Raw genomic sequence first — 27,892 nt, forward strand, 5'->3', positions numbered from 1 at the left:
ATTTTCTGCCTTCCACCTCAACGTTTTGTTCATACGAACAAAAACACAGAGATCACAGTGTCGTACTAATGCACCATATATTTCATATGAACATCTGTTTAGATAAGGCATTATACACAATGTTATACAAGCAAGCTGGAGAGCAGAGAAATTAAATCTGTCTAATGTTGTGGTTATGAGTGACTGAACAACCATAGAGGCATTCTTGCATTTCTTTTTCTTCTTCTAAGCAGCAGCTTGTTGTCTTGCACACTGAAAATTGTTGATAGTAAAAATGGGAGTGCTCTTCTCTCTCCTTGTGTCAGCCAATGTAGTGCAGTTAAAATTGAAACAACACTTTACAATTTAAATAAATCACTTAAAAGACCTCTTTTTCCTTTTTACAGTTGCATTCAAAGTTCCAATGATGCATCCGTCCATTTATTCATCTGGTGTCCTCTCCTTGTCCTCTCACAGTCCTTTTCATGGACTTCTTTTTGGCCACACAGAGCCAAACTTTAAGCTCAGATGTCCACTTCTCAAAGTGCACTTGTCAAGCTAGTCCAACCAAGTTAGCATTTTTGGTAGATAAACGTGTATTTCCCCCCAAAAAAGAAAAAAATATGTGAATACATGATGTTGTGATAATACTGGATATGTCTGAAGGCTCAGTTTATGTAAAAGTGTGTCTTTATAGCATCATGAAAGCAGCAAACTATTCCTGACCCAGTACCGTATGCTAGAAAAAAGGCCATCAGAATTGGATCTTTACTTAAAGCCCACTCACCCCCAAAGTGTCCTAGCAGTTCAGTCACAGGGTCGTTCATGAAAAGGGGCTAATTATTTCATATTCATGGGTACTGAGTTGTAGTGCTTTCACAGAGACAGGTAAAAAAAGCCATGCAATGATGAACTGATGTGGGGCAGGGGAGGGAAAATACGTAGAGAACTTTTGGACAAACTTTTTCCCAGAATGCCGTGTTCCACAGGACGTTCTGTAAAGGAGGAAAGGGGTAGAGCTGAGGGGGTCATGTCTTCAGGTCTGGTCCAACCATTCAGCTCGTTTTGGTGCTTTGCACGTGTGTATGTCCACAGCTTCCTCACAGTCCTTACACTCCACTGCGCAGCACCATTTGAACTTGCACTCACACTTAGTGATTTGCTTGATTCTGGTTGTGTCGTAGCCTCGCCCACAGCACATTACCTCACAGCCGTCCGTCCCACGTGATGTCTTGTTGCAAACTCGTCCAGCTGTGCCCAGAGAGCCTGCAAAAGAGTACAAGAGTGTTAGCTAAGAAATGTTAAATGCTATCTGAAGCAGTTTATTTTTCTCCTTTACTAATTATTCTACTGAGAACAATACTTGTGATTCTCTTTTTCAGAGGAATCACTAATTAAGGGTTTCAGTGTTCGTTTTTTTCTTATTAAAATTAAATTATTTTCTCTTATTCTAAGAAGAGTTAGCATGGCACTCTAGCACTAGCAAAAACAACCCTCTGTGATTTTAGCCCATTCAAATAGCGAGTTAGCCCAATGCCTGACATGTTTTATAAGCTGTATACACTGATTAATTGGCTAGTTGATTGTACTTTATTTGTGTGTCATGCACAAAAAGTGCCCCACCCTCTTGGGTTTATAAGACACCAGAAATACCATTGCAGTGTTACAATTACAAAGTTGCATGATCTTTTTTCCAGCTCAGTAGTAAACAATAGACTCTGCCTTTTCTCTTTCAGATAAAATCTGCAATAGCAAAGGTTCCTTTTCTGAAATAGAACTAATTTTTTCATAATCATCCAACCAAAAAAATCAGCATTAATCAAAGACATTTTCCTAAAAAGTAAAATCCTTTAAATCATTGTAAATTTGACTGTAAAACAGAAAATGAATCTCGTTCTCAGTTTCCCCAAGTAAGCCAACAAACACACTCTGTCCTCCTCTGGAATGGCATGAAACCTGCCAGTCTCTATGGCTAAGGGTGAAGTACCTTAGCGTACCTGTGCAAATAATGATCTTTGTTTTCTAGTAAGATTATACTTATAACTATTCTTCATAAGACAATATGCTATAGCTTTGGTTTACACCATATATCAACATCCCATTTTTGTCTGTACTTAACAGACATAGCACCCTTAATGTCCTAAATGTCACATAAAACTAAGTTTGAAAATGAATTACATATTATTATTTGTTTATTATTATTTGCTTTGAAAACAGATTTCAACTCCTTTGCCCAGGGATGGCAATGAGAAATAAACATCATGTTTATAGATTGGAGTATGAATACATCCCATCATTCTCACTCTGTTGTTCTGACATTACACATTAAAGGTGTAGTGACGCTATTTAAGTTGCATCGGTTTGAGCATTTTTTGACAAATTAATCCAAGTGCAAACAAAACGTGTGGTTTCTAGAATTAATTATTTTATTAGAGTCAAAAGATGTTGCTTTATTTAACTACTGAATAGGGTTGATGCAGCATTGTGCCCAGTCTTGACTCGATTACAGAAACTACAATTTCTGAAGTGCATGTGCCAGATGTGGATAGTTTGACTTGAAAGACACATGGCATAGATTTCCCCGCTACTTCATGATACCTCAAGGTGGTAGATGGGAAAAAATGGTAATAATGATAATTTAAAAAACCCAACAGAATAATGCCGGTGGTGAAAAGTTATAGGGTAATGTGTGATCAGAAAAACTGGTACCAAATTGCAGTGAATAAATACTAAAGTCTGTTTCCTTTTTAAGGATTTCTTTTAATTACTGGGATACAATCTATGTACATTATGTGCAGTTATATGATTGTAATGCACTATATCAGTAACCCCTGTGTTGTGACATAATTGCAATCCTAGACAACGTAGTACTTACCACAAAGCATTACAGTGCTTTTGTACTGTTCATATTGCATAGTAGAGTACTGTGTCACATTGTATGACATTAAAGCATTTGCATGCACTTCCACATCAAGTCCCATCATATCATGTCATATTATGTCGTGGTACCATATAACATCACATTATATTTAATCACATCAAATTGTATCATATCGGTTGGTGTCACATCATATTGTATAGCATTGTTTGCTATCACATTGTAACACTTTTTTGATAAATTGGATTGTTATTTCAATCCCTTTGTAAAGAAAAACAGAGCAAATATGTTCACGAGTTGTTAAAATAATTTCAAATTATAAATTATTATTTTAAAAACTAAATTTAAAATTAATGTTAATTGGCTCGAGAGAGGTCTTGCAGCAGACTGTACATCTCTGACGGCCACTCTCACAGACCATTATCTGAGACACCATATGGCTCAGAAAGGAAGTGCAGTAATTTGCTGGTACAACATATTTCCAGTTTTAAGTATATTTTCTTTTTATTCAACTTTATTCATAAACAAAGTCTGGTAGTTACATTCATAGGATAACCACATTGCAAACATTACAGATCAAGCAACATTTCATAAACAATTCAATTCAATTGTGTGTTGGCACGTTTTAGAAGACGAACATTGGCTTGCTTTAGATTTGTTAGCTTTACCTGAAGCGTGGTGTTGTAGCGTGGCTAGCTACTTAATTAGCATTATTACATAAGCCAATGTAGTAAAATTAATGTTAGCACCTTTTGCTTTAGCAAATATAGTGAAAGCTGACATAGCTATGTAGACAATTTTGCAACTTGAATTTTAGCAAATGTTGCTAAAGCTTATTTAGTTGCATAGATATGTAGCTTATGTAGCTGCTTTTGTTTAAATGTGTTCATGGAAGACAACCTTTTTCCCGCTGACTGCTTGCTTGGCTTTATTAAACGTTTAGTCATTTTTAGCTTTTGGTATATTAACTGGTTGTCTGTATGTCAGCCCTGTCATTGACTGGCAACTAGTCCAGAGTGTACCCTGCCTTGCCCCCACAACCCCGAACAGGATAAGTGGTGTACAAAATGGATGAATGGATGGTATCCTAGCAGTTACCTTAACCCATACCCTAAGCCTAATTGGAAGTTTAATCCAGTTTTATTGCAAAAGTTTTACCGTGTATTTCTATTCTGAGAGATATGGCGTCTCAGATGAACAGTCTGTGAGAGTGGCCGTTAGAGATAAACAGTCTGCAGCCAGATTGTTTTGATGGGCTCTTCTACATCAGATCGCTTTAACAAGCCAGAGTAACAGAGAAATGTATACAATCTTTAAAGATTTTTTTTTGCCTCACTCCTTACTCACATACAGTACATATAGATTACATACTGATTACTATAGCCTGCTAATCAACTTGTATGAAGGACTTTCACTGATAGTGGGATACTGTTTCAGTGTCCTAATACTTTTACTTCTACCTCTGGCAAACATTTGAATACAGAAGAAAGACAGATTTGACTAATCACACAGCTTTTTATACCCCTTTATATAGGGAAACATAGTCTGTAAAGGTTACCGATATTATGGTAACTAACAGACACTAACAACACTTTTGTCACTCACTGCCTGGCCAAGTTTCTGATAGCTTGTATTAATACTTGTTGTTCACACAAAAAGACACACAATTAAATGCTCCTCTTAGCCTGTGCTTGCACATAAATCTATCCACTCTTTTCCTTGATTATTGAAAGGTATACAAGGCATACAGTAGGGGACATAAGGATTTTGAATGTAAGACAGCTTGCTGTTGTTTTTTATAAACTGTTTTCATGTGATGTTAATGGCTCAATAATCAAATTTGTCACCAACACTTTTAGTTATCGATATGTTGTTGCAGCCCTAGTTTATTGTCTTATCCGTATTCTTTTTCACCTGAAAATCTTGTTGCTGTCAGGTTCTTTAAATTTTATGGTTTGATGCCAAACTGAATAACAATCTGAAAGATACTGATTGACCTGACTTTGGGTTGTAATAAGATGTGTTTGCTTAGCAAAGCTAAAAATAGAAACACTGACTAGAACAGTTCTAGTTGGTTTATTTCAAAGTAGGTTTGGGCCAGTGGAGTGAATCAGGTTATATCGTTAAAGACTTTTGTTGGTCCACGACTTCTGTTGATGACTTGTGTCTTCTTGCTTCTGAAAAGGATCCAGAGGTTTTAGTATCACTCTAGCTCTCTGTTTGTTTCTCTATATGATATGCAGTAGCCTAGCATGGACACTACAGTTGTTGAATGTTTAGCAGTGTTTATGGAGTGTTGAGCGGTCTGGCTATTACCTAATGCAGTGGCATATTGTCTGTCTTATGTGAATGTCATCCCCACAGAGATTAGTGTGGCTGTTTCGTGTGAGAAGCTCCCTGTTTGAACTGCTACCTATCACAACAAGCTGCCCATAGAACAACAGACCCACACACACAACTATGCAGTGTTGGTAGAGTGGCCTATAGTTACACTGCCTTTCCCAAGCCACTGCTCCCTTTGAAGCCACTCTATGTGTGTGTGCAGGTTTGTGTGTGTGTGTGAGTGTTAAATGGACAGTGGAGCGTGACAGACAGACAGGCTCTCACACTCTGAGGCCCACTCTGCCCTCCAGCTACGCTTAGTTCAGACAGACAGAGAGGGAGAGACTGTGACAGACAGAAAGAAGTGATTTTTTTTTTTAAATTAGCTGCTTGTGTCCCTAGGCTGTGGATTCCATGGGGAAGGTGAGAAAGAGGGGGAGGATGGATGAAGAGAGAGGCAGACAACAAGGATGAGGGAGAAATGTACTGAGCTTCAGAGTGATGCTGAGCATCGTTACAGTTTCTCAGACTGCGTTCATCCATCAGGAGGAGTCATAACTGATTTGATGAATTGTGTAAAGCTTTTCAACACATTCTCAGCATAAATGTGTGTATATGTGTTTGTGTGGGATTGTGGGTGTGTGTTGACAGAGACTGATAGAGGTCAGGTGGTCACACAACAACCATTCCCCCAGGGTACAAGGATATTAGCTTCCACAGACATCACACGGGAGGCCTGCTGTGTTATCTGACCACCTATACACACACACACCTACATCTACACATGCAAACACACTAGTCATGCATGAACATATACACACAACACACATAACATCACCTAAAACACAACACAGTTAGGCAATCCATCAACATCTCTGAGAAACTACATCTCTGCCTTTCAGTCAAGGCCGACTTCTTCTCTCCTCTTTCTTACCTGCTGATTTGTCTTGTAGGCAGTAATCAGGAGAGTTCTCGAAGTAGACCAGGTCATTCTTGGTGGCCTTCCTGAAGGCTTTGTTCGCTACAGCAAAGCCAGTCCCATCCTGATTCATCGTCACCTCAATGGCCCCGTTGTATTTCCTCCTCAGGTAGTCTCCAGTCTTCCTGAAGTCCGACATGGCCATCCAACATGTCCGCAGCGTGCATGAACCACTCACGCCATGACATTTACACTCCAGCTTCATGAACCGCTTCACTGCCTAAAATGCAGAAAAAGGAGCTGAGATTATGCTGCTATAGTGACTATGACAGCCGATTGTTGATGTTCAAAAATGCAGCATCCAAGAGGTTATGTTTCTGAAAACAATGATTAAACCAAATTTTTCAGAGCACCCCTTTTACTTTCATTGTACCTCTAGTGGTAGCTAGTCTTGGAAATGTTTTAGGGCTTTTTCTGTCAAGGGTTCAAGATATCTCAGTCTCTGAAATCAACCTGTCCCTCCAAAATAGTTGTCATGAATGGATATCGTTCAATGTTTATAAAGAAGGGCCTATAAAAAGTATTTACCCATTCAGATATTTTACCATTTTATTAATCTTATTAGATCAAGCATGGTCAATGTAATTTCTCTTTTTTCGACATTAAAAATATACAAAAACACCTTAATGTCATAGTGAAAACAGATTTCTACAAAATAATGGCATTAAATCCAAATATTTAATGTAAAACAAGTGACTGCATAGATGGTCACCCCATTCATATCAGTATTTAGTAGATGCACCTTGTGATGCAATCACAGCACTCAGTCTGAGTGGATAAGTCTCAGTCAGGCTTGTACATCTGGTCACTTTAATTTTACTAGAATCTTCTTTGCAAAACTGTTAAAGGTCTGACAGGTTGCAAGGGGATCAGGTGTGAATAGCCCTTTTCAAGTCCAGCCACAAATTCAATATTGGATTGGGCTTTGACTCGGCCACTCCAGAATATTCACCTTGTTGTCTTTCAACCATTTCTTTGTAGCTTTGGCTATATACTTCAGGTCATTGTCTTGCTGGAAAAATAAATCTCTCCCAAAGCCTTAGTTCTCTTGCAGACTGAATAAGACTGTCCTCTAGGATTTTCCTTTATTTTGTTGCATTCACTTTACCTTCTACCTTTACAAGCCTTCCTGGGCCAGCTGCTGAGAAGCATCCCCACAGCATGATGCTGCCACCACTGTGCTTCACAGTGGGGATGGTGTGTTTGTGGTGATGTGCGGTGTTTGGTGTTTGCCAAACAAAGCATCTTGTCTGATGGCCAAAAAGCACTACTTTGGTTTCATCAGACCAAAAGAACTTTCTTCCACTTGACCATGGAGTTTACTACATGCCTTTTGGCGAACTGTAGTGGAGATTTAATATGAGTTTTAATTAACAGTTGCTTTCTATTTATCACTCTCCAATACAACTTTGACTGGTGAAGAACTCGAGCAGCAGTTGTTGTATGTAGAGTCTCAGCTACTGAAGCTTGTAACTTATTTTACATTTAATATTTTGTTTAATTAACATTACGTTATACAAATCTGTTTTTACTTTGATATGATTTTTTAGATTTATAAATGTTAACAGGTGTGAATATTATTTCTATATTTTGGTAAATTGATGTTTAAAATCCAAAGTTTCACATGACTTTATCACTCTTTTAAGTATGTTTTTCTATTATTGTCACCATGAACCAAGTTGTTTATGAAGGCAGATGCAGTTTTAATAGCTGTTTGTTAGCCGCCATCAAATAACAAAAGAAGACGATCAAAGCAGTGATTTCTGGTGATGCAACTTAGGTGCTAAGAAATGTACTTTGCTTCAGTTAACTCAAGAAACAATCTCTTTAACTGAGCATTTGTTAAGTAAACAATCAGTCAAGGGATCTGTTTTACATAGTCTAGTCCAGTGATTTTCAACCACTGCAGCACACTACTGTACAGTGAGAGATCGCCAGCTGTGCCGTGGGAAATTATATATTATTTAGTCACTGCACCTGATCGTTCAGGGACTGTATCAGCAATGTAGTGACTGGTAAGAGTAATACTCCTCCATGTCAGTGGGTGGCAGTAGGGAGCACAATAATTACCTCATTAATTTAAGACAACAGAATTAGTGATGCATGAGAGTTGGCAGTGACAAGAAGAGTGACAGCAATAGATAAATATTTGTAAAGGAAAATGAAGGCTCTGACCAGGGCCCTGGTCAAAATTCTAACCCAGATGAGATGCCAACTAAGTGTGAGTGGTGGTCAAAAGCAATGAGCTCAAGGCAGTACAGCAAAAGCTACCTTTTATTTGTATTTACATTCCCAGAGATCTGACTGTACCGACTCTGTTGTGCTTGGTGTGTTAGTCAACAGTCTTTTGACTAGTCAAGTCAAAAGACTGTTTCTCAAGTTAAAGGTCACATATTATGAAAAATACACTTTTTCAGGTTTTTCTGACAAAAATATGTGCTCCAGCCCTGTCCACAATCTCATCAAGAATCAGACCCTCCCCCCCTTTAGAAAATGTGTGCTTAAACAAGCCGTTCTCAGATTTCCCCTCATGATGTCATGTGGGGAGTTAGCTCCGCCCCCAGGTTTGGTTGGCCCTCCTCACTTGGAAGAAAGTTCTGCCCTCGTCTCCTGAACCTCTTCTCAGCTGGCAGCTGACAGGAGGATCAGGAGAGCCACATCCATTAAGCCACATCCATTTCCTGAGAGGGGCGGACTCAGGGGTGGAGTCAGATAGCTCATTGACATTTAAAGCCACAGCCACAGAAACAGCTCATTCTGAGCAGGGCTGAAACAGAGGGGGTTTTTAGACATGCAAAAATCCAATACTGGAATGTTTTTTTTTCAGCAAAAAAACTTTTGGGACCTCTGAGACCAATATTAACTTTTCTTAAAGAGGTCAAATTTGTGACCTTTAAAGTTACCATGATTAAAAAGCCCTCTGTTAGCCTGTTACATGCTATTTGGGTTATGGGTAGTTAACTACATTAGAGGAATTGCCAGTGACCTTTGACTTGTAACTTTGCAGGAAAAGACCATCTCTAATGCACTTACTGTTCTGCCACAGCGGTTGTTGTGCAGGTTCATGAGTGCTCGAGCGTCTCGAACAGTCCTCTCTTTGGCATCTATGAAGGCTTTGGCAAACTTTATCCCATAGTTGATATTATCGCTGCAGCCACCCCAGTCAAACTCTCCTCTCTCATCGCTAGCTCGTCCACGCTTGTGCGGGTCACAGTTACATGTTTTTAGCTCCCCCTGGCTGCAGGCACGAGTGAGCGCATACACCACTCCTGCTGAAGAGATGGCGTAGACGAAGGCTGCTTCACGACTGCCTGAGAAAGAAAAAGAAAACACAAAAGCAAAAGACAAAACAAATGCAAGTTAAAGATTTGAATAGCATATGTTCAATACAGAATTTGTAGTTGCTCATATCCTACAACAGAAGAGTCAAAAGATCTTAAAATTTTGAACCATGCACCCCATATGTAAACATTCATACACAGATATTAAGGTGCAGCTGTCATGGGTATATCTGGTTCGATGTGGAGAATAGGATAGCTCTGTTTAAATATTATCATGGAAATAATCCAAGCTGCGGGGCTCCTCTCTGCTCACATAAATTGTTTAAAAACAGACACAGTGATACCCCATTAATCAGCACCAGGGTTTGCCATGACAGCATTTTTCTACCACTGCTGCTTTTGTGGTCTCCTTGTGACTAGTATATGAAAAGGTTAAAGCTTATACAGAATTAGATGTAGAATTTGGTCATTTTTCAGTACCCATTTGAGTAAAAGGCCCTAAAAAAGATTGCAGCAAGACACAGAGGAACTTATCCACTTGTTGAAGCCTTAGATATTTAATTAGATGTCACTCTAGAGACAATGTCTGGAATCATGACAGAATCTTTGCCAAACTTGTGATGAAATTGGCTTTGCAAACAGAGAAACAAAATTGAATCTTTGATAATTAACAAAGATTCTCAGGAAATATGGTATGCTCATTCATGATGTTAAACTCCCTGTTTGATAGGTTCTTGGCAAGTGATTTCCTTAAGCAATGTCCTTAGGTTGCAATGTCAGCTTTGTTTGTACAAAACCTTAGTATTTTAAGAACAGGCTGGCATGTAATAGTGCGAGCTTATTTGGCTCCCCAGAGGGTAAACCATTGGGACTTTTTCAGCATTGAACTTTTATTTATGCAGCAGTTGCTATTTAAACACATCTGTGAGGTGTCCCTGAATGGTGACGAACCATTGTGATGTTACTGCAGCGTACTTGGAGGTGGGGCAGGCGCTTTGGGGCCTTGCTCCAGAGTAGGATCTTTCTGGGCGTGGCTTGGCGTAACCCAGCTTGGTTTGGATCATCATGGCCAAAAGTCATAGTGGAAAAGCCCCACATTTCTCTAAGCCCTTGCCAGCCCTGACTTCTTTTTTAATCAATAGCTTCTACAGAGGACGTATAATGGATGTTAACCTACTGATGGTGTATGAAAATCCAGTGTGTATATTGTTTTATACCTTTTGAAGTTTCTCTTTCTGACCTTGCTTGAAGGTGTATTTTTTTTATCTTATCACAATTTAAAGTTGTTATAACTGTTGAAATGTTACTCCAAAGTTAAGCAAAATGATCTCCTGAAATGTTGTGGAGTTGTGTGATGAGATTTTCTAGAATTTGCAATTGACAGCAGCAAAGTAATAGCACAAAAGTACCTATTTTACAGATTATAAATCAAACAAGGTGCACTTTGCTCTATTAAACCCAGCCAGAGGCTAAAAGAGTGTAAGTGATCCAACCTGCTCACACTGTATCCACTGGAATGTCCTATTCCATCTTTGGGGTGAGGAGAAGGGGGCAGTGGGTGCTGTCGGGGGATGAGTGTGGGGGAGGATGGAGGAGGGCATTGCTGGTCATCGTTCAAACCTGCGCTGTTTGTCTGACAGTGAGAATATCTCTCTAAATATTTACATCTACATTACTGTTTATTCATTTCAGCCACACACACACATACACAGGCTGTATCTCCATATCAGCTCCTTCTTTCTGTGCACCGTTGGCCCCCACACATGCTTAGGATTGAGGAGTAAGTGACGTCATAACACGTCTGTGGAGACAGGCATCTTGATTTGACCTGAGCAGAGATACAGTGCTTAACAAATTTATTAGACCACCACCCAAAGTAAGGTTTATGCCGCAGCTGCCCTAAATTAACAGCATTGGTAATTACCAAAATCCTTTTTTAAGTTTCTGCAATGTTAATACACCAATATGTAGAAGCTCTTTAACTGAGATGATTTTTTTAATGCTAAAATATAATTATTGTTGTTATCCATGAATTTTCAAATTTACTGATTTACTAAAAAACTGAAAAAAATAGTAAAGCACATTATTATTTCTTGATTAATATGTCAAATTATAGTTATTTACTTGCATTCCTGAACAGAAAAAATGTTTTAGTGGTTGAATATTATGCTTGATAAATTTCTGAATTCTCAGAGAAGCCCAGTGAGCCGGCTCAAATTTGGTATTTGAAATTCCTCATTCCTGTTCAAAATGGCAAAACGTGGAGAGCTCACTGAAAATTAAAGAGTCCACATTAAAGCACTTCATGATACAGCTGTCGCATAAACCTTACTTTGGGTGGTGGTCTAATAAATTTAAGCACTATACATTGTGACCTGAAAGGGTTTTGCTGTGCTAAAAACAGTACATAAGTGTAGGTGCCATATCTGCATGGGGCTTTGCATCTGCTAGTAATGTTACACAATATGATTGACTGTACGTTGGTATGATGACACAGCACATTGTACTTTCTTAAACCCTCTGATGACCCTCCCTTTTTTATTGTGTGATGTCAATAGCAGACACAGCGTCCCATGCAGATCTGGCACCCATAAAGGAATAAAACTTTGACTTTATTCCCTAAGATTTGGCCACATAGAGGGTATTTTTTTTTTTTTTAGATTTATTTTTGGGCCTTTTCATGCCTTTATTAGACAGTGAAAGACAGTGGATAGATTCGGAAACGGCAAAGGGCCACAGACTGAACTCAAACCCGGGCTGACTGCGTACATGGTGCACGCCCTGAACCACTCAACCATCATAGAGTGGATTTTTAACAGGTAAGCATTGCTTGCAGCAGTGACTTTAAAGTACGCAGTGTGCCTGCTCATAGCTACCACAATGCAGCAAAAATAATATACAAAAATATGCAACTTAAAGAGCTTCATTTCAGGCAAAATACAAAGTTGTATTCCAGACACATGTATATCTTCTAGGTTCTCTCACTTACAGCCACTTTAAAAGACTTTTTGGACTGGGGTGGCCCAATTGTGGCAGTGGTTTTTGAAGTGGTGACCTCTGGACTATGTGTGATAACATACAAGGATGAATAATTTTATAGACTAGGTTCAGATGGTCTAGTAGTTAGTTCGTGCCCCATGTTCGCGGGCCACTTTCTTGCATGTCTCTCTCCCACTCTCATCCCTGTTTCTATCCATTGTCCTCCTCAGAATCCAAATCAGCTATATTTTCCAAGTATACTTAAGCTTAAAGGAATTTGACTCCAGTTAGCTTTGCTATCAGTGTACAGGAATTAAACATTAAATACAAAAGATAAATGAAACTGATAAAAGTATTTTAAAAAACATTGTAAAAATTTGTACAACTTCTTGTTAGGTATTTTTATGTATATAAAAGTCCATGTACGTTGATAGTATGGTTGAATCATGTGCAAAGGGTGCAAGAATGCTGACTAGACATGATCATTGTATGAAATATGAATGGATGTGGGCAGATTAACATGAGGTAGATAAGATCATTTAAGTTGCTAAGTGCAGTGTGCAAATGGCGTGAGAATTTTGTCACAGAGGGCCTTCTTACAGCATTTGAGTTACAGTGACTAGATTGATAACCTGCAGCATTTGAGTATGGTAAAAAACTAAAGTTATTACTATAGTGGGTAGATTAGTTAGTGCAAATATGCATAAGAAGTGAGGCATTTTACCACAGAGAGCCTTCTTACAGCATTAGACAGTGAATGGATCAGTCACTTACAGAGTTGGAGTATGGTAAATAGATTAATGGGTGCAAATACACATGAGGGGAGGTTTTTAATGGCATTGATTTAAGTTATAGTTGATAGATTAGTGATTGTAAATGTGCATAAAAGGTGAGGCTTTTACCACAGTGAGATTTCCTACAGTATTTGAGATACACTAAAGCAGTAGGGACAGTGCATGATATCTTACATTTAGGAGGGCTAAGGTGCTTTTTAAATGAAAGTTAGATTTTCATGTTTAGCTTCTTTTTTAAGTACTTAAAAAGATGTAAGAATTCCCTGTTTCAAATAGTAACAAAAGTACCATGCAAAAGGAGCTCAAGTGACTTGCATCACTGCCTAAAAACTGATTATAGCATGAATTGCCTCTGACGAAGAATGTGGTCGGTAATCATGTAGAATTTTAAAGTTGCCTATGGAGAGGCCAATCAGATCACTATGGTGGCCATGGCCACCTCCTGGATATGCCCTTGCTCATTTATCAGGCTCCCCTCCTGATTTAAAGCCATTAAGAGAGACTTTTCTTTGCGTCAATATTAGCAACCCCTGTGGACAAAGTGAGACATTTTCTGTCGTCGCCCTGCTTTCTTGCTTACTAAATCACTCACTGGTATGGTTCCTTGAGTAAAACATTAAAAAAAGAGCCATTCACATCATTGTTTAATAAAACACCTCATTTGACAAGAGTTAAACATACTGAAATGGAAATAATCAGTCCTACTCCTGACCTTTTGAGAGTAATAAACAGGCATCAATATTGACCTTTGCCATTTCTGAATCAGCTGAACTTTCAGCAGCTGGTAAACTTCTGTTAATGCTGAATTATAAACACAGTGGCTACAAAAATAGTAGCAAACTGGATATGCCAACCCTACATGTGCATCAGTGTACATTTATGTATAGGTATGATTCTGTTAGAAAGCAGAACGGTCTGGCAGAAGTGGAAAAACAAAATCAAGATAAGCCTGGGTCTTGAAGCCTCTGTGTTTATTGACGAGGCGTAAGGCATTACAAGAGTCCATTAGCAACTATAAACACGGAGCAGCAGCATACGTGAGCCTCAGAAGGTAAGACTGGAAAAAGAACAGAGCGAGGGGAGATAAGGCAGAAAAAAGTGAGAAAAGAGGGGAAGATGGACTTACTCCGCAGCAAGACACGTCCAAACACGGTGTGGTCACGGTCCAGTGTGCTGCAGTTCCAGCGATGGTGCCTGAACTGGTGCTGGCACTCTCGGATCCATTCCTTGGTGCCCTCGCCTATGGCCTGCATGATGTCTGGGTGACGCTGGCAGAGTTGCCGCTGCTTGTTCACCAAACCAGGGATGTTGTCACAGATCACACGGGCCCCAAGTGCACCGATGTACCTACAGAAAACACAAAATCTAAGTAGTTTGAACTGAGTTTTAAAAATGATTCATATTTGTCATACAAAGCACAGCCATGATTTATGGTAAACTGCAATGGATTGGTAAATGTACACACTGGTGGAAGTTGCATACACAAGTGGATACACACTCAGTGAGGTGGTGAGTAGTGTGAAAGAGGGCTGCAGTAACAGTCCTCAGTGAGTCAGAGTTCACTACACTTAACAGTTTAAGGTTTGCGAGCGGGAGGGGAGTGGAAACCATTTACTCCGCTCTCCAAATAAATAAGCACTTAACCTCTCCCCACAGGACCCGTGTGTGTATGTGTGTTTAAATGTTCCCCAGTGGGATCGTTGAAATCGTGTCGTCACAAATCAGAGCACCAAGTCTGGGGCCTCCAATAACCCTGTCAAACTTAGATCCCGTTCTGCCTGCCTGCTTGCTCTCTTTCTCATCTTACTCACTCATCTCAGATGTGCTCCTTCCAGTATTTCTCCCAGTGTGATAAAACAGACTCTGACAGTATCCTTTCAATATAAATGCTGCCATGACATTGCACAAAATCAATGCTATTACACATCCTATATGAGTGTATGTGTCTGCAGCAACCCGGTGGTTTCAGAGCTTCAGCAGGTCAGCAAGGGGGAGGTCAGGGAGCGTGTAGTTGTGTGGTCGGGTTTTACAAGGCCAGGTTAGAGGATGGAGGCTCTGTGCTCCCCAGAGTGGGATTAGGGAAGAGGAACAAGAACAGAGAGTGTTCATCAAAGGAAAGAGCCAGGGCAGCAATTCACACTTAATTCTCTCTGAGAGTCAGGGGGACTTGTGGATTTTATAGGACAGTAAATCACTCTCCACAGGTCTAAAACAACATGCTGTAAAGATTCAGGTTCTCCTGTGAATCAGAGGCAACACAAAAGAGACAAAAATTAGGCAAGACTTCTGATGATGCAGCCACAACCCTCTGGTATAGGGTTAGACTTTATTGCCTTTATGTCTTAGCTAACTATACTTGAGTGCACATTAACAAACAAACTCAAAAAGACAAGTGATCTGATCATTTTTTCTCTTGTGTTTTCAGTCACAAGCCCTGATGCTTTGCTTTGGGATTCTCTGATAAATCTACAGTTAAGAGTAGACAAATGCTCCTATAGTAGTTAATTTTATATCCGAAATAAAATTAAGCTTGACAATAACAAAGATAAGGCAAACTTGGCAACCAAGACACAATACAATATGACGATATAGGTTCAGTCACAAATCCCGTCCCTGTTGTTTGGGGCTACTCTGATCAGTTTCAAACAAAGAATGGATCAAACAAAAGAGAAACTTGGCATACAGGATATAAATACTACAAAATAAAACAACCCAACAAAGCAAGAGGCAGTCTTGCATGAGTCTAAATCTATACAATACAATATGACACATTCAGCCCCATATGACATGTCGCGACACAATATGACACGTCACGATACAATATAAGATGCAATACTCGTGTGCATAAATCCCATCATCGTGGTTTGGGGGCTCCTCTGATAAATTTAATGCAAAGGAGGGATAAAATGTTCAAACAAAGCCAAACTTGGCATATGATGCAGTTAAAAAAATCCAGTAGAACAAAAAGCAATAAAGTTTGATACAATCTGATACTGAACAATGTTACAATAGAGTCCAGTAGGATATGATACAATACAAAACGATTAGTCACAAATCCTTTCGCTTTTGCTTTGGACTCCTGGGATGAATTTTAAGCAAAGAATGGATGACACAATCAAACTTAAGTCTAGCTTGGCACACATGATACAAAGCAATATGATATGATATGATAAAAGTCCTAATCAATAAAGTATGATGCGTTTGACGGCTCATGAGACGATATATGAGACACTAAGATGCTATACAAGACTTTCAGTCACAAATCCTATCACTTTGGTCGAGGGCTACTCTGTTAGGTGCAGTTTATAATATTTAGCCTGGTGGAATTTAGCAGAAAAAACATGATAAAAATGAAGTATGCCTATCCAAATTAGTATTTAATCAACAGAATATATATATTTTAAATTAACTTAGAGTAAGCCTTTTATTCATACGTAGGGAGGGCCCCCTCGATAGACTCTGCCATCTTGGATTTTTGCATCTTTTTTTTTTCTTTTTTGCAAGACAAACAATACAGACAAATACCAAGAAATGTAACAAGACAGGATAGATAACAAACAAAACAAAAGGGGGGCCTGTGTTCTGTGTGTATGAGGTATGTGGGTGTGCGTGCATACAAATTTTCTTTAGGAGAAAGACATTGAGCTTGTCATAGTGGTTATAGGTGGTCTGGTAAGAGTTAAAAAGAAGGAAGATCAAGAAAAGGAAGGTTGAAGCTATGATAATTTTCCACATAATGGAAATGGTTAGCTACCAGGGGGGTGCACCCCACCCCACCCCCAAAGCATCTGGCCAGGACAAGAGCGCCGCAATTTTTGATCAAACTAGGACAAATAAATAACTTAAGCAGGGCCAACATGATTTTCTCCCTTTCTTTTGATTTTGTTTTTCTGACTATTCGCCTAGAGTGCAGCTCATCAACTGGAGCACCGTAAAGACAAAGGTTGCGCCTGGTCCCAGACAAACAGACCCTGAGGAGGGAGCCTGTCTGTCATTAACGGGCATGGCCCATCTTTTGGAGTTGATTTGTATATTGAGGATTTTTGCATCTTGCATGTTTCTACAGTACCACAGAAGGAAGCATACAGAGACTCATTAAAAAAAATTCCATATGTTGCCAAAGTTGTCATCAGGAATGAGCTTCACAATCTTGAATTTGACTGTTAGATGTTGCTAATATTCTCCAGTTTTACACACTGCACCTTTAAGAAAAATATGGATGAAATGGGCCAAAAGGAGGCAAACTTGGCACCTGCTACAACACAATATGATATGATATGATACATGCAATAGATTAAATGCTTCTGATAGGTATCAAACCATACCATCCTATTAGATGCAGAATTGCAATGCAATACGACACTACACAATGTATAGGCATTGATGGATTATCAGCCTGACTGATTATTGAAGTTGATATTTGGCCAATCACCGTATCCACATTTCCTTTTACCAATAATCGATAAAGTGAATTAATCTTGACTGCAGGTGCATAACTTTGGCTGCACTGAAAGTGTCTTCTCCTCTGCCTTTACATTCACTATCCATAGTCTCACCAAATGCCCTGTATACACCACAATCTGATTGGCTAGATGTTACATGACAACTAGCCAATCAACATTTAAGCCTGGATACCACTGACACTGAGGGTGTGGCATCACTCCCTGTTATTTCTTGCTTCAACTGTGTTGCTTTATGCCATTACTCATGCTGATAGATCCAGAGCTGACTTATTTATTTTCAATAATTTTTTTGAACATACATTTTACTTTTCCAACATAAAATACATTTTGTACATAATAATGAATGCATATTGGTTCCAAATATTCATTATCGGTCTCACAAACTGCTAATATTCAGTGTTGGCCCTAAAAAAATTTCCAAACAGTATCAGTCAACCACTTATTCTATACCAGTGTTTCCCAACCATTTTTCCTTAGAGCCCCCCCTACATGTACCTAAGAAAAGCAGCGCCCCTCCATGACCCAAGAGAGAAGAAAAAGTGACACACTGCCACCAAGAATCAACATAAATCTTAATTTTTTCACTGATAAACCCCTGCAATAAAGGCCTATGCATGCTTTTCTTACCAAAATACTTTTGTATAAACTACTTAACTGCTTATCATGGTTTTAGTTAATATTTATTATAAGTATAGTTTTGGCATCCTCAGAGCAGACAAAGCCTTGCCCCACCCCCTAAGATCTTTGCCGCCCCCTCTGGGGGGTCTAGGACCCTGGGTTGGGAAACAATGATCTATACAATACGAAGCAATGTGATGCAGTGTGATCACTTAAAAATCCTATGACTTTGGTCTTGAGTCATTTTGATACATTTAAAAAAAATGAGAAAATTGTTAAGCAAGAGACAAACTTGGCACATGGTATCATCCATTAGGATATAGGCTAAAACAATCTGTATACGATGCATTACTATCCAGCATACTATGCAATGCACAATACAGCACCTATATGCTGCAATATACTGAGTAGGCTACATTACTGTGTGATACATTTTAATACCCACCTACAGACGTGTATCTTTACCTCATAATACATACTCTTAATGTACTAACTAGACCATTACCTTTCACAAAAAATGCAACTGTTTGCCCTCACTATAAACTTGTAGTTACTCTTTATAAGTGGTTCAGGGTTAAGATGTATATTCCATCACTTTCTTCTCTATTCCTCTCTGGCTGGAACATCCATACAATAACCCCCTTCCCCTATAGGCTGAAGCATTAAAGCTGCATATCTGTGCATATCATCACTTACTGTACACCCACAGAAACCTGATAAACAGTCAAATACTGTATCTGCGGCTCTCAAATCCCCTCAAAGCCAATAATGCCCAGCTAAAGCCTCCACGCACACTCTTCCCACCACTCCCCATAACTGCTTTTAATCTACACAAACTATTAGGCATTCCATCACCCCCGTACCCGCCCACACACAGACACTTCTCCTATAAACACTCTCACACACACGGACATTTTCACGTATGTTATTGCGCAGGCAATGAGACATTTTTTCACCCCTCACCTATGCTCTAGATGGCTGGTTTTGGGGTATTTGAGTCATGCGTGTGGGGTACCTGGTGAATTAATGACTGCTATGCCTTGTTGAATGCAGCCTCCAGCTGAGCTGAGCACGCGCTCAGCCAACAGCGCCGACATAAATTACGTTTATCGCTCTATTATTATTGCTCAATATGGCAGGCCAACAAAGTGACACGGAGAAAATTATTTCAGAAATACCAACCGAAAGACGCTACGATTTACTTCATAAACTCGTAATTTAGATTATTTTTTTCGTTTAATGCTCAGATAGTTCTTGGTGGGGTTTTTTCCACTTAAATTAATTGATGACAGAAAAACACATGTAGAGTATTCTCTGCAGTCATTTCCCCCATAAAAACCTCAAGCTAATGCGCTCGATCGTGACGAATAATAACTTCTAAAACTGTTTATAACGAACCCCAGTGCGATGGAATTATTTACCGCAAAAATGCACAAAGTGGAGTAAAAACTCACCAAATTGAAAATGTTGCCAACAAATGTGCGCAGTGGAGACATCAATTTCAAACCAGTGTAAATGGGGTGATTAATTTGGGTGTTTTTTTTCTTCTGGAAAGGTTTATTTTAACAAAGTAGGTCGAATTCGTTGGCAGATTAAATCCCTGAAGTTTGTAACAAACAAAAAAGAGCAAAAAATTGGCTGTAGTCCCAGCTCCGTCACGAATGAGTAAAATCAATGAAGGATGTTTAAATAATGTTGCATACACATATACCTTTACTATGCACATTTTAAACACTTTTAATAATTGTAATAATAATGCTCATAATAATAATGCTACACAGATTCAGCCGTTGTAAATCCTGTTATCAGGCAGGTGGGCCTGTTTGTGTGATGGATGCAGACGGTGAACTCACCACCATGATGAGTCCACCCGGGGCGTCACCAGCAGCAGCAGCAGCACACACGCACAATAAATCCTCGAGCTGGCACCGGGGTTTTGGCATGAAGAAGACCGGGATGAGGCCCTGGCTCCCAGTGAACCACAGCTCCTGATTCGAGCTGCCCGGAGGCTCACAATCCTAAAACCAAGCATGGCTCTGCGTTTTTGTTTTTTTGTTTTTTTGTTTTTTTAGTTTCCTCCACTTCTTAAAAAAATGTCAGATTTCAGATTAAATCCCCACGTTTAACAAACAATGTCTGATGAGGTCAGCAGGTAGGTAGGCCTTGTTATCCAGTGTGGCTTCATATTAAGCGCGCGGCTGTCAGGAGTGTGAGAAGCGCCTTTTCGGTGCCATGTGCGCACCAGACTTTGCGCGGAGCACTTTGACTGAGGTTTACCTGACGAGACGAGCAACAAGTGTCGGTGTCTTTTTCACCTCTTCAGTCAGTTTCACAAACATTTATCCTCTTTTCTTTTTTTCTGCTTAGTTGAGAGGCGAAAACTCCGAGGGGTAGGCAGATGCGCGGCAGTTTAGAGTCTGTGCTGGGTCGGATGCTCGCGCCGGACCTCTCCTTTATCAGTGCGCTGTGGACAGAGTCAGAGCTGGGAGGGGGAGAGAGAGAGAGTGAAAAAGAGAGATGAGGGAGGGCTTGTTGCTGACAGCGTCTCTCTCGCCCATTGGGCAGATGCAGAGGTTACAGAGTTTGAAGAGGAAGGAGATATTACAGAGGGATGGATGGAGAGAGGTGTGAGGTGGGAATGATGCTGTAATGCAAGAGGGTCAAACTATTTTGTCGATTGTTTGGGCCTTATTCTGCCACCTAGTGAAATTAGATGATTAAATCATAAAAAAGCAGCTTTTCATGTTCTGGGGTAACAAAGAAATATTTTAAAGCCTAGGAAAATCGTTTTGCACAGCATGCAATCATGTATTGAAGATACAGTGACAGGATTTACTCATGCATATTCTTATTAGATAACTCACTATTAGCAATTTTAAATTTACTGGAGGTGTATGGACTGTATTGTGCTCCTCATCTTTACATGCACCTTTCATATGCCCCTAGAGGGTTGCATCCATACATTGTATTCACTCTGTTTCCAGTGATTATGATTTAAACTTGTTTTTTTTTGTCAAGATCTTGATAAATTAACTTGTTATCACAGGAAAACCAGCATTGTTGTCTAATAATAAGGACACAAGTAACTCAAGGTATCACAAAGCAGCTGGAAATTATATATATGAATATATTGAAATATATCTGTGTACTGCATCTGTCTCTCTTTTGTGATATCTGCATTAAAATATTTGCTGATTGCATTAACAATACTGGTCAAGTTTTATATATAAATTCTTTTGTTAATCTTTGTCATCCCCGCAGTCATGCTCCATCAAAAGCCCAGCAGAAATGAGAGTCAGAGAAAAAAGCCGGGAATGTGGGACTGAGAGAACAGAGCCAAAATTCGACCAGTGGAACAGTACTATGGCTTAAATATGAACCACATGTGTAAGAAAGAGAGAGTGCTGAGACAGCGCCCTCAAATAAAGCATGCACACATACACAGAAACACACATACATAGTCCCTAGAGAGCACCCATCCTTACCTCTCTTCCCATACGTTTGAGTGCTCATCCTCAGGCTTTGCAGCGAGCTGTTTTCCTCTTTGTCCTTGATCGACTCCTGACAGGTTTAAAACTTTTTCAAGCACCTTTTACAAACTCAGAAAATGACTTCCCGACTTGTTTACACACTCCATTTCTTACAGCTTTCCCCGGCGTAGATGCTAACTTCTCCTAGGAAGTTGTGATATTGGATTAAGACTCCTATACTTGATTCAGCTGACCTAGTAGTACAAACAAGTAAACAAATCAGGAAAATCCCTTTTGGAATTGAACCTATTAGAGTTAGCTTTAGCTGTCCCAAACTGTTGTTTCATCAAAAGCTTGAGAAAACAGTTCCAGTGTTTATGCCAAAGCTGCTGTTAAACCTAAGCTCCTTTAAGAGACGTTTATATTTATGGTCACAGCTCGGCAGGCCGGCTGCTGTCAGAATGGGACACAAGCACACACGCTTACACTTTAAAATATTTTCAGTGGCAGGCACATGCACAAACACATCGACTACAGGTTTGCGAGAGACCATAAGGTGAGGCAAGAAGCTAAGCTGTGGTGAATATTTGTGCTCTGCAGCTTAGCTCACAATTTTCTGCTAAATCAAAAGGAATTAGGGAAGCACAAACACGGCTGAGTTATGCTCCCTCTCATGGGGCTGGAGCTGGAACAGACTTTCTCCCTCTCTCTCTCCCTACATGTGAACTTAACCTCAGCTTTCTCCTCATAAACAATAACAGAGTCAAGAGCCTTCTTGTCAGTCGGAGGAAAAAATTGCCCTGATGTCCAAATCTGGCACCCGTCTCCTCAGAGGAAAAGTACTGACAGGGTTTCTATGTCTGAAAGCTACAACTGCAGGGATAAAGGTGAGATTTACAGAGGCAGCGGTTTTCCACTAATCCAATTGATTTTTGAGTTGATACAATATAATCACTCAGGATTATTTCTGAAGGGAAAGTCGCAGGGCTGAATGAACCAAGGGCAAACCAGAGGCATGCACTGTAGGTGGAAGAGTTGGACTAATAGCTTAGTAATGTGTCCCCTGTGTGATGTTATGCTGGGGGCTGTCACCACAAAGGCAGCCCAGGGATGAGCTCAGTGTGTATTCCCATCTCCTGGCGAGATGGAGCAGGGAAGACAGCCTGTCATCAGACCTAGACCAGCCCATACAGATGGGACATGCAGACCCAGTGCTAAGGGAGTATGAGCAAGGGACAGGTGGAGGACGAATAAAGACAAAACGCAAGTCAGGAAAGGATGTGATATTTTTTTTTACTGAGCTTAATTTCCTAAAGGTGGATGGTCTGTAAGGTGTACAGATTGAAAAGGCTTTTTGTCTCGCCCTGTACCTTTGTGACAGGTGGCTGTCCACCAGTGAGTCTGGTTCTTCCCAAGGTTTCTGACTGTTCTAAGGAATTTTTCTATAATCAAGTGCTTGATCATGTTGATCCTCCTAAGCAAAAGCTGGCAACACACTAGATGATTTAAAGCCCAAATTTAGTCCCAACTCCCCCTTCCACAATGATTGTGGGTATGACCTAATTTAAGGTGTGTCCCTTATCTGGCATCTCTTAAACTCCATCAATGATGGCTTCCACCTTTGTTACTTAATGCAGTACCATTTACTAATAAGCAAAGTCAGCACTGCGTTGTTTTCAAAGACTGTGCCCAAAAATGCACCTTACTTCACTTCTGAATGTCTAAAATGATTTATTAATTTGTGCTCCAGAGTTGTAAACCTCGGAAACCATTTAAGCCTAATTTTAGGCCCAGTTTGCATCTCAACGATCAGAGGGAAATGACCTTATTTAAGAGCTATAGCAGCCAATTATTTGTCAACTAATCCTCAAGTGTGTGTTGTTTATGTGTACTGCCCATGAAAATCTAAAGTCCACTGTCTCAGAATATTAGAATTTGTGGAAAAGTCCAATTTGCAAAAGTTTCCTGAGCCTTTATTCTTCCACTCTGAGCATGCACAACTGTAATCATGGTGAAGACTGCTGACCTGACAGTTGTCCAGAGGACAATCATTGTTATCCTCCACGAGGAGGGTAAGCCACAGAATGTCACTGCTGAAAGGGCAGGCTGTCCTCTAAGGCTGTGTCCAAGCATACTCATGGAAAGTTGACTGAAAGAGAAAAGTTTGGTATGAAAAGGCGCACAAGCAACGGGGATGAGCTCAGGCTTCAGAGGATTGTCAAATGAAGCAGATTCAAGAACTTGGAGGAGCTTCACAGGGAGTGGACTCAGGGTGGGGTCAGTAGATCAAGAGCCACCACACACAGACGGATCCAGGAGATGGGCTACAAGTGCTGTGTTCTTAGTGTCAAGCCAATCCTGAACCACAGACATCATCAGCTCACCTGGGCTGAGGAGAAAAAGAACTGGACTGTTGCTCAGTGGTCCAAAGTCCTGTTTTCAGATGAAACCTAATTTATCTGTGCTTTCTTGTGTTTCTACATGAAATATTTCATTTGGAAACAAGGTCCCAGAGCCTGGAGGACGACTGAAGAGGCACAGAATCCAAGTTGCTTGAAATCCAGTGTTAAGTTTTCACAGTCAGTGATGGTTTGGGGTGCCATGTCATCTGCTGCTGTTGCTCCCCTGTGCTTTGTTAAGTCCACAGTCAACACTGTCAGCCATCTACCATGAGATTTTAGAGCACTCCATGCTTCCATCTGCACAGAAGCTTTTTGGAGTTACTGATATCCTTTTCACCAGCCAACAGTGAAGCCAGACCTACCAGAAACTGGTTTGTGGACCATGGTGTTACTGCCTTTGATTGGCCAGCCAACTGAACTAACCCGAACTGCATAGACAATCTCTGGGGGAAAATGAGAGGCCACAGACTCAACAATACAGACAAGCTGAAGGCTGCTGTGAAAGCTACACACATGGACAAAATTGTTGGTACCCCTCTGTTAATGAAAGAAAAAGCCACAGAGGTCACAGACATAACTTGAATCTGACAAAAGTGATAATAAATAAGATTCAATGAAAATTAACCAATGAAAATCAGACATTGCTTTTGAATTGTGGTTCAACAGAATTATTTTAAAAAACAAACTCATGAAACAGGCCTGGACAAAAGTGATGGTACCCTTAACTTAATATCTTGTTGCACAACCTTTTGAGGCAATCACTGCAATCAAATGATTTCTGTAACTTAAATGAAACTTCTGCACTGCTCAGCAGGTATTTTGGCCCACTCCTCATGAGCAAACTGCTCCAGTTATCTCAGGTTTGAAGGGTGCCTTCCCCAGACGGCATGTTTCAGCTCCTTCCACAGATGTTCAATAGGATTTAGATCAGGGCTCATAGAAGGCCACTTCAGAGTAGTCCAACGTTTTGCTCTTAGCCATTCTTGGGTGTTTTTAGCTGTGTGTTTTGGGTCATTATCCTGTTGCAAGACCCATGACCTGCGACTGAGACCAAGCTTTCTGACACTGGGCAGCACATTTCTCTCTAGAATACCTTGATAGTCTTGAGATTTCATTGTACCCTGCACAGATTCAAGACACCCTGTGCCAGATGCAACAAAGCAGCCCCAGAACATAACAGAGCCTCCTCTACGTTTCACAGTAGGGACAGTGTTCTTTTCTTGGTATGCTTCATTTTTGCGTCTGTGAACATAGAGCTGATGTGCCTTGCCAAAAAGTTCCAGTTTTGTCTCGTCTGTCCATAGGACATTCTCCCAGAAGCTTTGTGGCATGTCAACATGCAGTTTGGCAAATTCCAGTCTTGCTTTTTTATGATTTGTTTTCAACAGTGGTGTCCTCCTTGGTCGTCTCCCATGAAGTCCACTTTGGCTCAAACAACACAGGATGGTGCAATCTGACACTGATGTACCTTGACCTTGGAGTTCACCTTTGATGTCTTTGGAGGTTGTTTTGGGCTCTTTTGTTACCATTCGTAATATGCGTTTCTTTGATTTGTCATCAATTTTCCTCCTGTGGCCATGTCCAGGGAGGTTGGCTACAGTCCCGTAGATCTTAAATTTCTGAATAATATGTGCAACTGTAGTCACAGGAACATCAAGCTGCTTGGAGATGGTCTTATAGCCTTTACCTTTAACATGCTTGTCTATAATTTTCTTTCTAATCTCCTGAGACAACTCTCTCCTTCGCTTCCCCTGGTACATGTTTAGTGTGGCACATACCATGTCACCAAACAGCACAGTGACTACTTGTCACCCTTTCAATAGGCCGACTAATTACACATTAGTAGACACCTGTGATGCTAATTGGAGGACACACCTTGGTTGAACGTGTCCCTATGGTCACATTTTCAATCTTTTCTAGGGGTACCATCACTTTTGTCCAGGCCTGTTTCATGAGTTTGTTTTTTAAAATAATTCTGTTGAACCACAATTCAAAAGCAGTGTCTGATTTTCATTGGTTAATTTTCCTTGAATTTTTATTTATTATCACTTTTGTCAGATTCAAGTTATTTCTGTGACCATTGTGGGTTTTTCTTTCATTAATAGAGGGGTACCAACAATTTTGTCCATGTGTGTACCTGGGCTTCATAACATTCCAGCAGTGCCACAGACTGATTGGCTCCATGTCACGTCACATAAATGCAGTTATTAGTGCAAAAAGAGCTCCAACCAATTACTAAGTGCACAAATGAGCAAAAGATTTCCAGAAAGTAAACATTTCTGTATTATAAATCCTTTTTGGACTGATGTTCTAATATTTTGAGATAGTGGATTTTTATTTTTTGTGAGCTTTGAGCTGTAATCCTCAAGATTGAAACAGAATCATATCACAGGAATAAAATGAACGTTTTCATGATATTCTATGTCTTAGATGCACCTGTAAGCCAAAATTATTGCATTTAAATGAATTTTGGAAATCCCTCAGCCCTGGTTCTTGATATGTCAAGTGACCTCAATCTTCCTATAAGTGTAAGAAACAACTGTCCTCACTTGCATGGCCATAAGAGGTTGCTTTTAGAAAAGTTTAACTTAGGGTGTTCTATATTTTTTTAAAATAATAACCAATGCTCACTTTTCTTGAAATAGGCAATTATTTAACTTTACATTTTGCTGGTTGTCTAGCTGCAGATTGTTTGTATGGTGTCATAATTTCTGCTTGTTAAGAAGCTGTGAGCATAAAAGGCCCAAGCATGTGTCTGTTTAAACAATACTCATCTGAAAATCCAAAAGCATTATCTATAAAGCTAACAAAAGGTCAGAATACAACACAGACCCTAAAAATACACTGTCCTCCAGGGACACAAAAGCCCCAATTTGCGTGTGCATGTGTGTGTGTACCAATGGACTAGATCTGTGATAATTTATCGTCCTGTAAATTTAGATCTGCCGACAGAGATGAGCTGCCCTCAGCAAACACAGCGGTGATGGAACTTCAGAAGCTTCTGAAACGTTTGGCGAGCTCTCAAAGAAGGTGTCGGGACTGAGTGTCAACCAGCTTCCTTTGATGTTTGGGGCACAATGAGAGGTACTGTGTGTACACTAAGACAAAGTCTGGACTACCACTGATGCAGAAATGCCCACACATACATCTGTAAGCACTGCTGCTGTATATCCCCTTCCACTCCAATGAGCTCTGTATGTAGAAGCATTGCATACCTGTGACTCTCTCTTTCTTTATCCTCAGGATGGCCTGTCGTTGATAGATTTTACTGCTCCTGCTCCCTAAGGGACCTTAAATGTGATGGTGATAACTCTATAATAGAATGTTTACTGGGTCGCAGCAGGATGCCGTCACACTGAATACATTTGTAGTATGCGCTCACATGAATGCATACACACAGACACAGAGTCAGAATGTGACTGTAGAGCAGGTGATACAGATGACATCAAAGAGATATCTGGGGCAGCATGGCCTCTCTGACGTCTAACACATCTCAGACACTTCTTAGGAAAAAACAGGCATGCTTCACTGGCAATACATAGACAATGATCCACACAGACAGAAATAATCACGCATACATCATTCTTACTAAGGGATAGACTAGGATACACAGCTTTCCTTGATTCTCTTTTCCCTTTAATGGCTTAAATTTGACGTAAAAGTTTTGCAAAGGTTGAAATGTACCTTAATGGATGCCGGTCATTTGTTCAGTGTAGTGTCTCTTCAC

General features: G+C 40.1%; 1 protein-coding gene across 1 annotated transcript; it reads right to left on the reverse strand.

Annotated features, from left to right (window-relative positions):
* Positions 1-60: 60 nt before the first annotated feature.
* On the reverse strand, positions 61-27,892 carry LOC121518086 (protein Wnt-2b-A). Its single transcript, XM_041800295.1, has 6 exons — positions 27,850-27,892; positions 20,147-20,775; positions 14,339-14,559; positions 9,192-9,469; positions 6,114-6,378; positions 61-1,245 (listed from the first exon to the last, which is right to left on the reverse strand). The coding sequence occupies exons 2-6, from the start codon at positions 20,323-20,325 to the stop codon at positions 1,016-1,018; spliced, it is 1,173 nt and encodes a 390-aa protein (XP_041656229.1). The 5' UTR covers positions 20,326-20,775; positions 27,850-27,892; the 3' UTR covers positions 61-1,015.

Source organism: Cheilinus undulatus, linkage group 11, assembly GCF_018320785.1.
Source record: "Cheilinus undulatus linkage group 11, ASM1832078v1, whole genome shotgun sequence".
Lineage (NCBI taxonomy): Eukaryota > Metazoa > Chordata > Actinopteri > Labriformes > Labridae > Cheilinus > Cheilinus undulatus.

Excerpts from the sequence above, each read along its gene's own strand:
- LOC121518086 (XM_041800295.1), bottom strand. The coding sequence starts at position 20,325 with ATGCTTGGTTTTAGGATTGTGAGCCTCCGGGCAGCTCGAATCAGGAGC. Across the intron at positions 9,470-14,338 it reads TGGACGTGTCTTGCTGCGGA|GCAGTCGTGAAGCAGCCTTC; the intron begins GTAAGTCCATCT and ends TTTCTTTCTCAG. Across the intron at positions 1,246-6,113 it reads CCTACAAGACAAATCAGCAG|GCTCTCTGGGCACAGCTGGA; the intron begins GTAAGAAAGAGG and ends ACTCTTTTGCAG.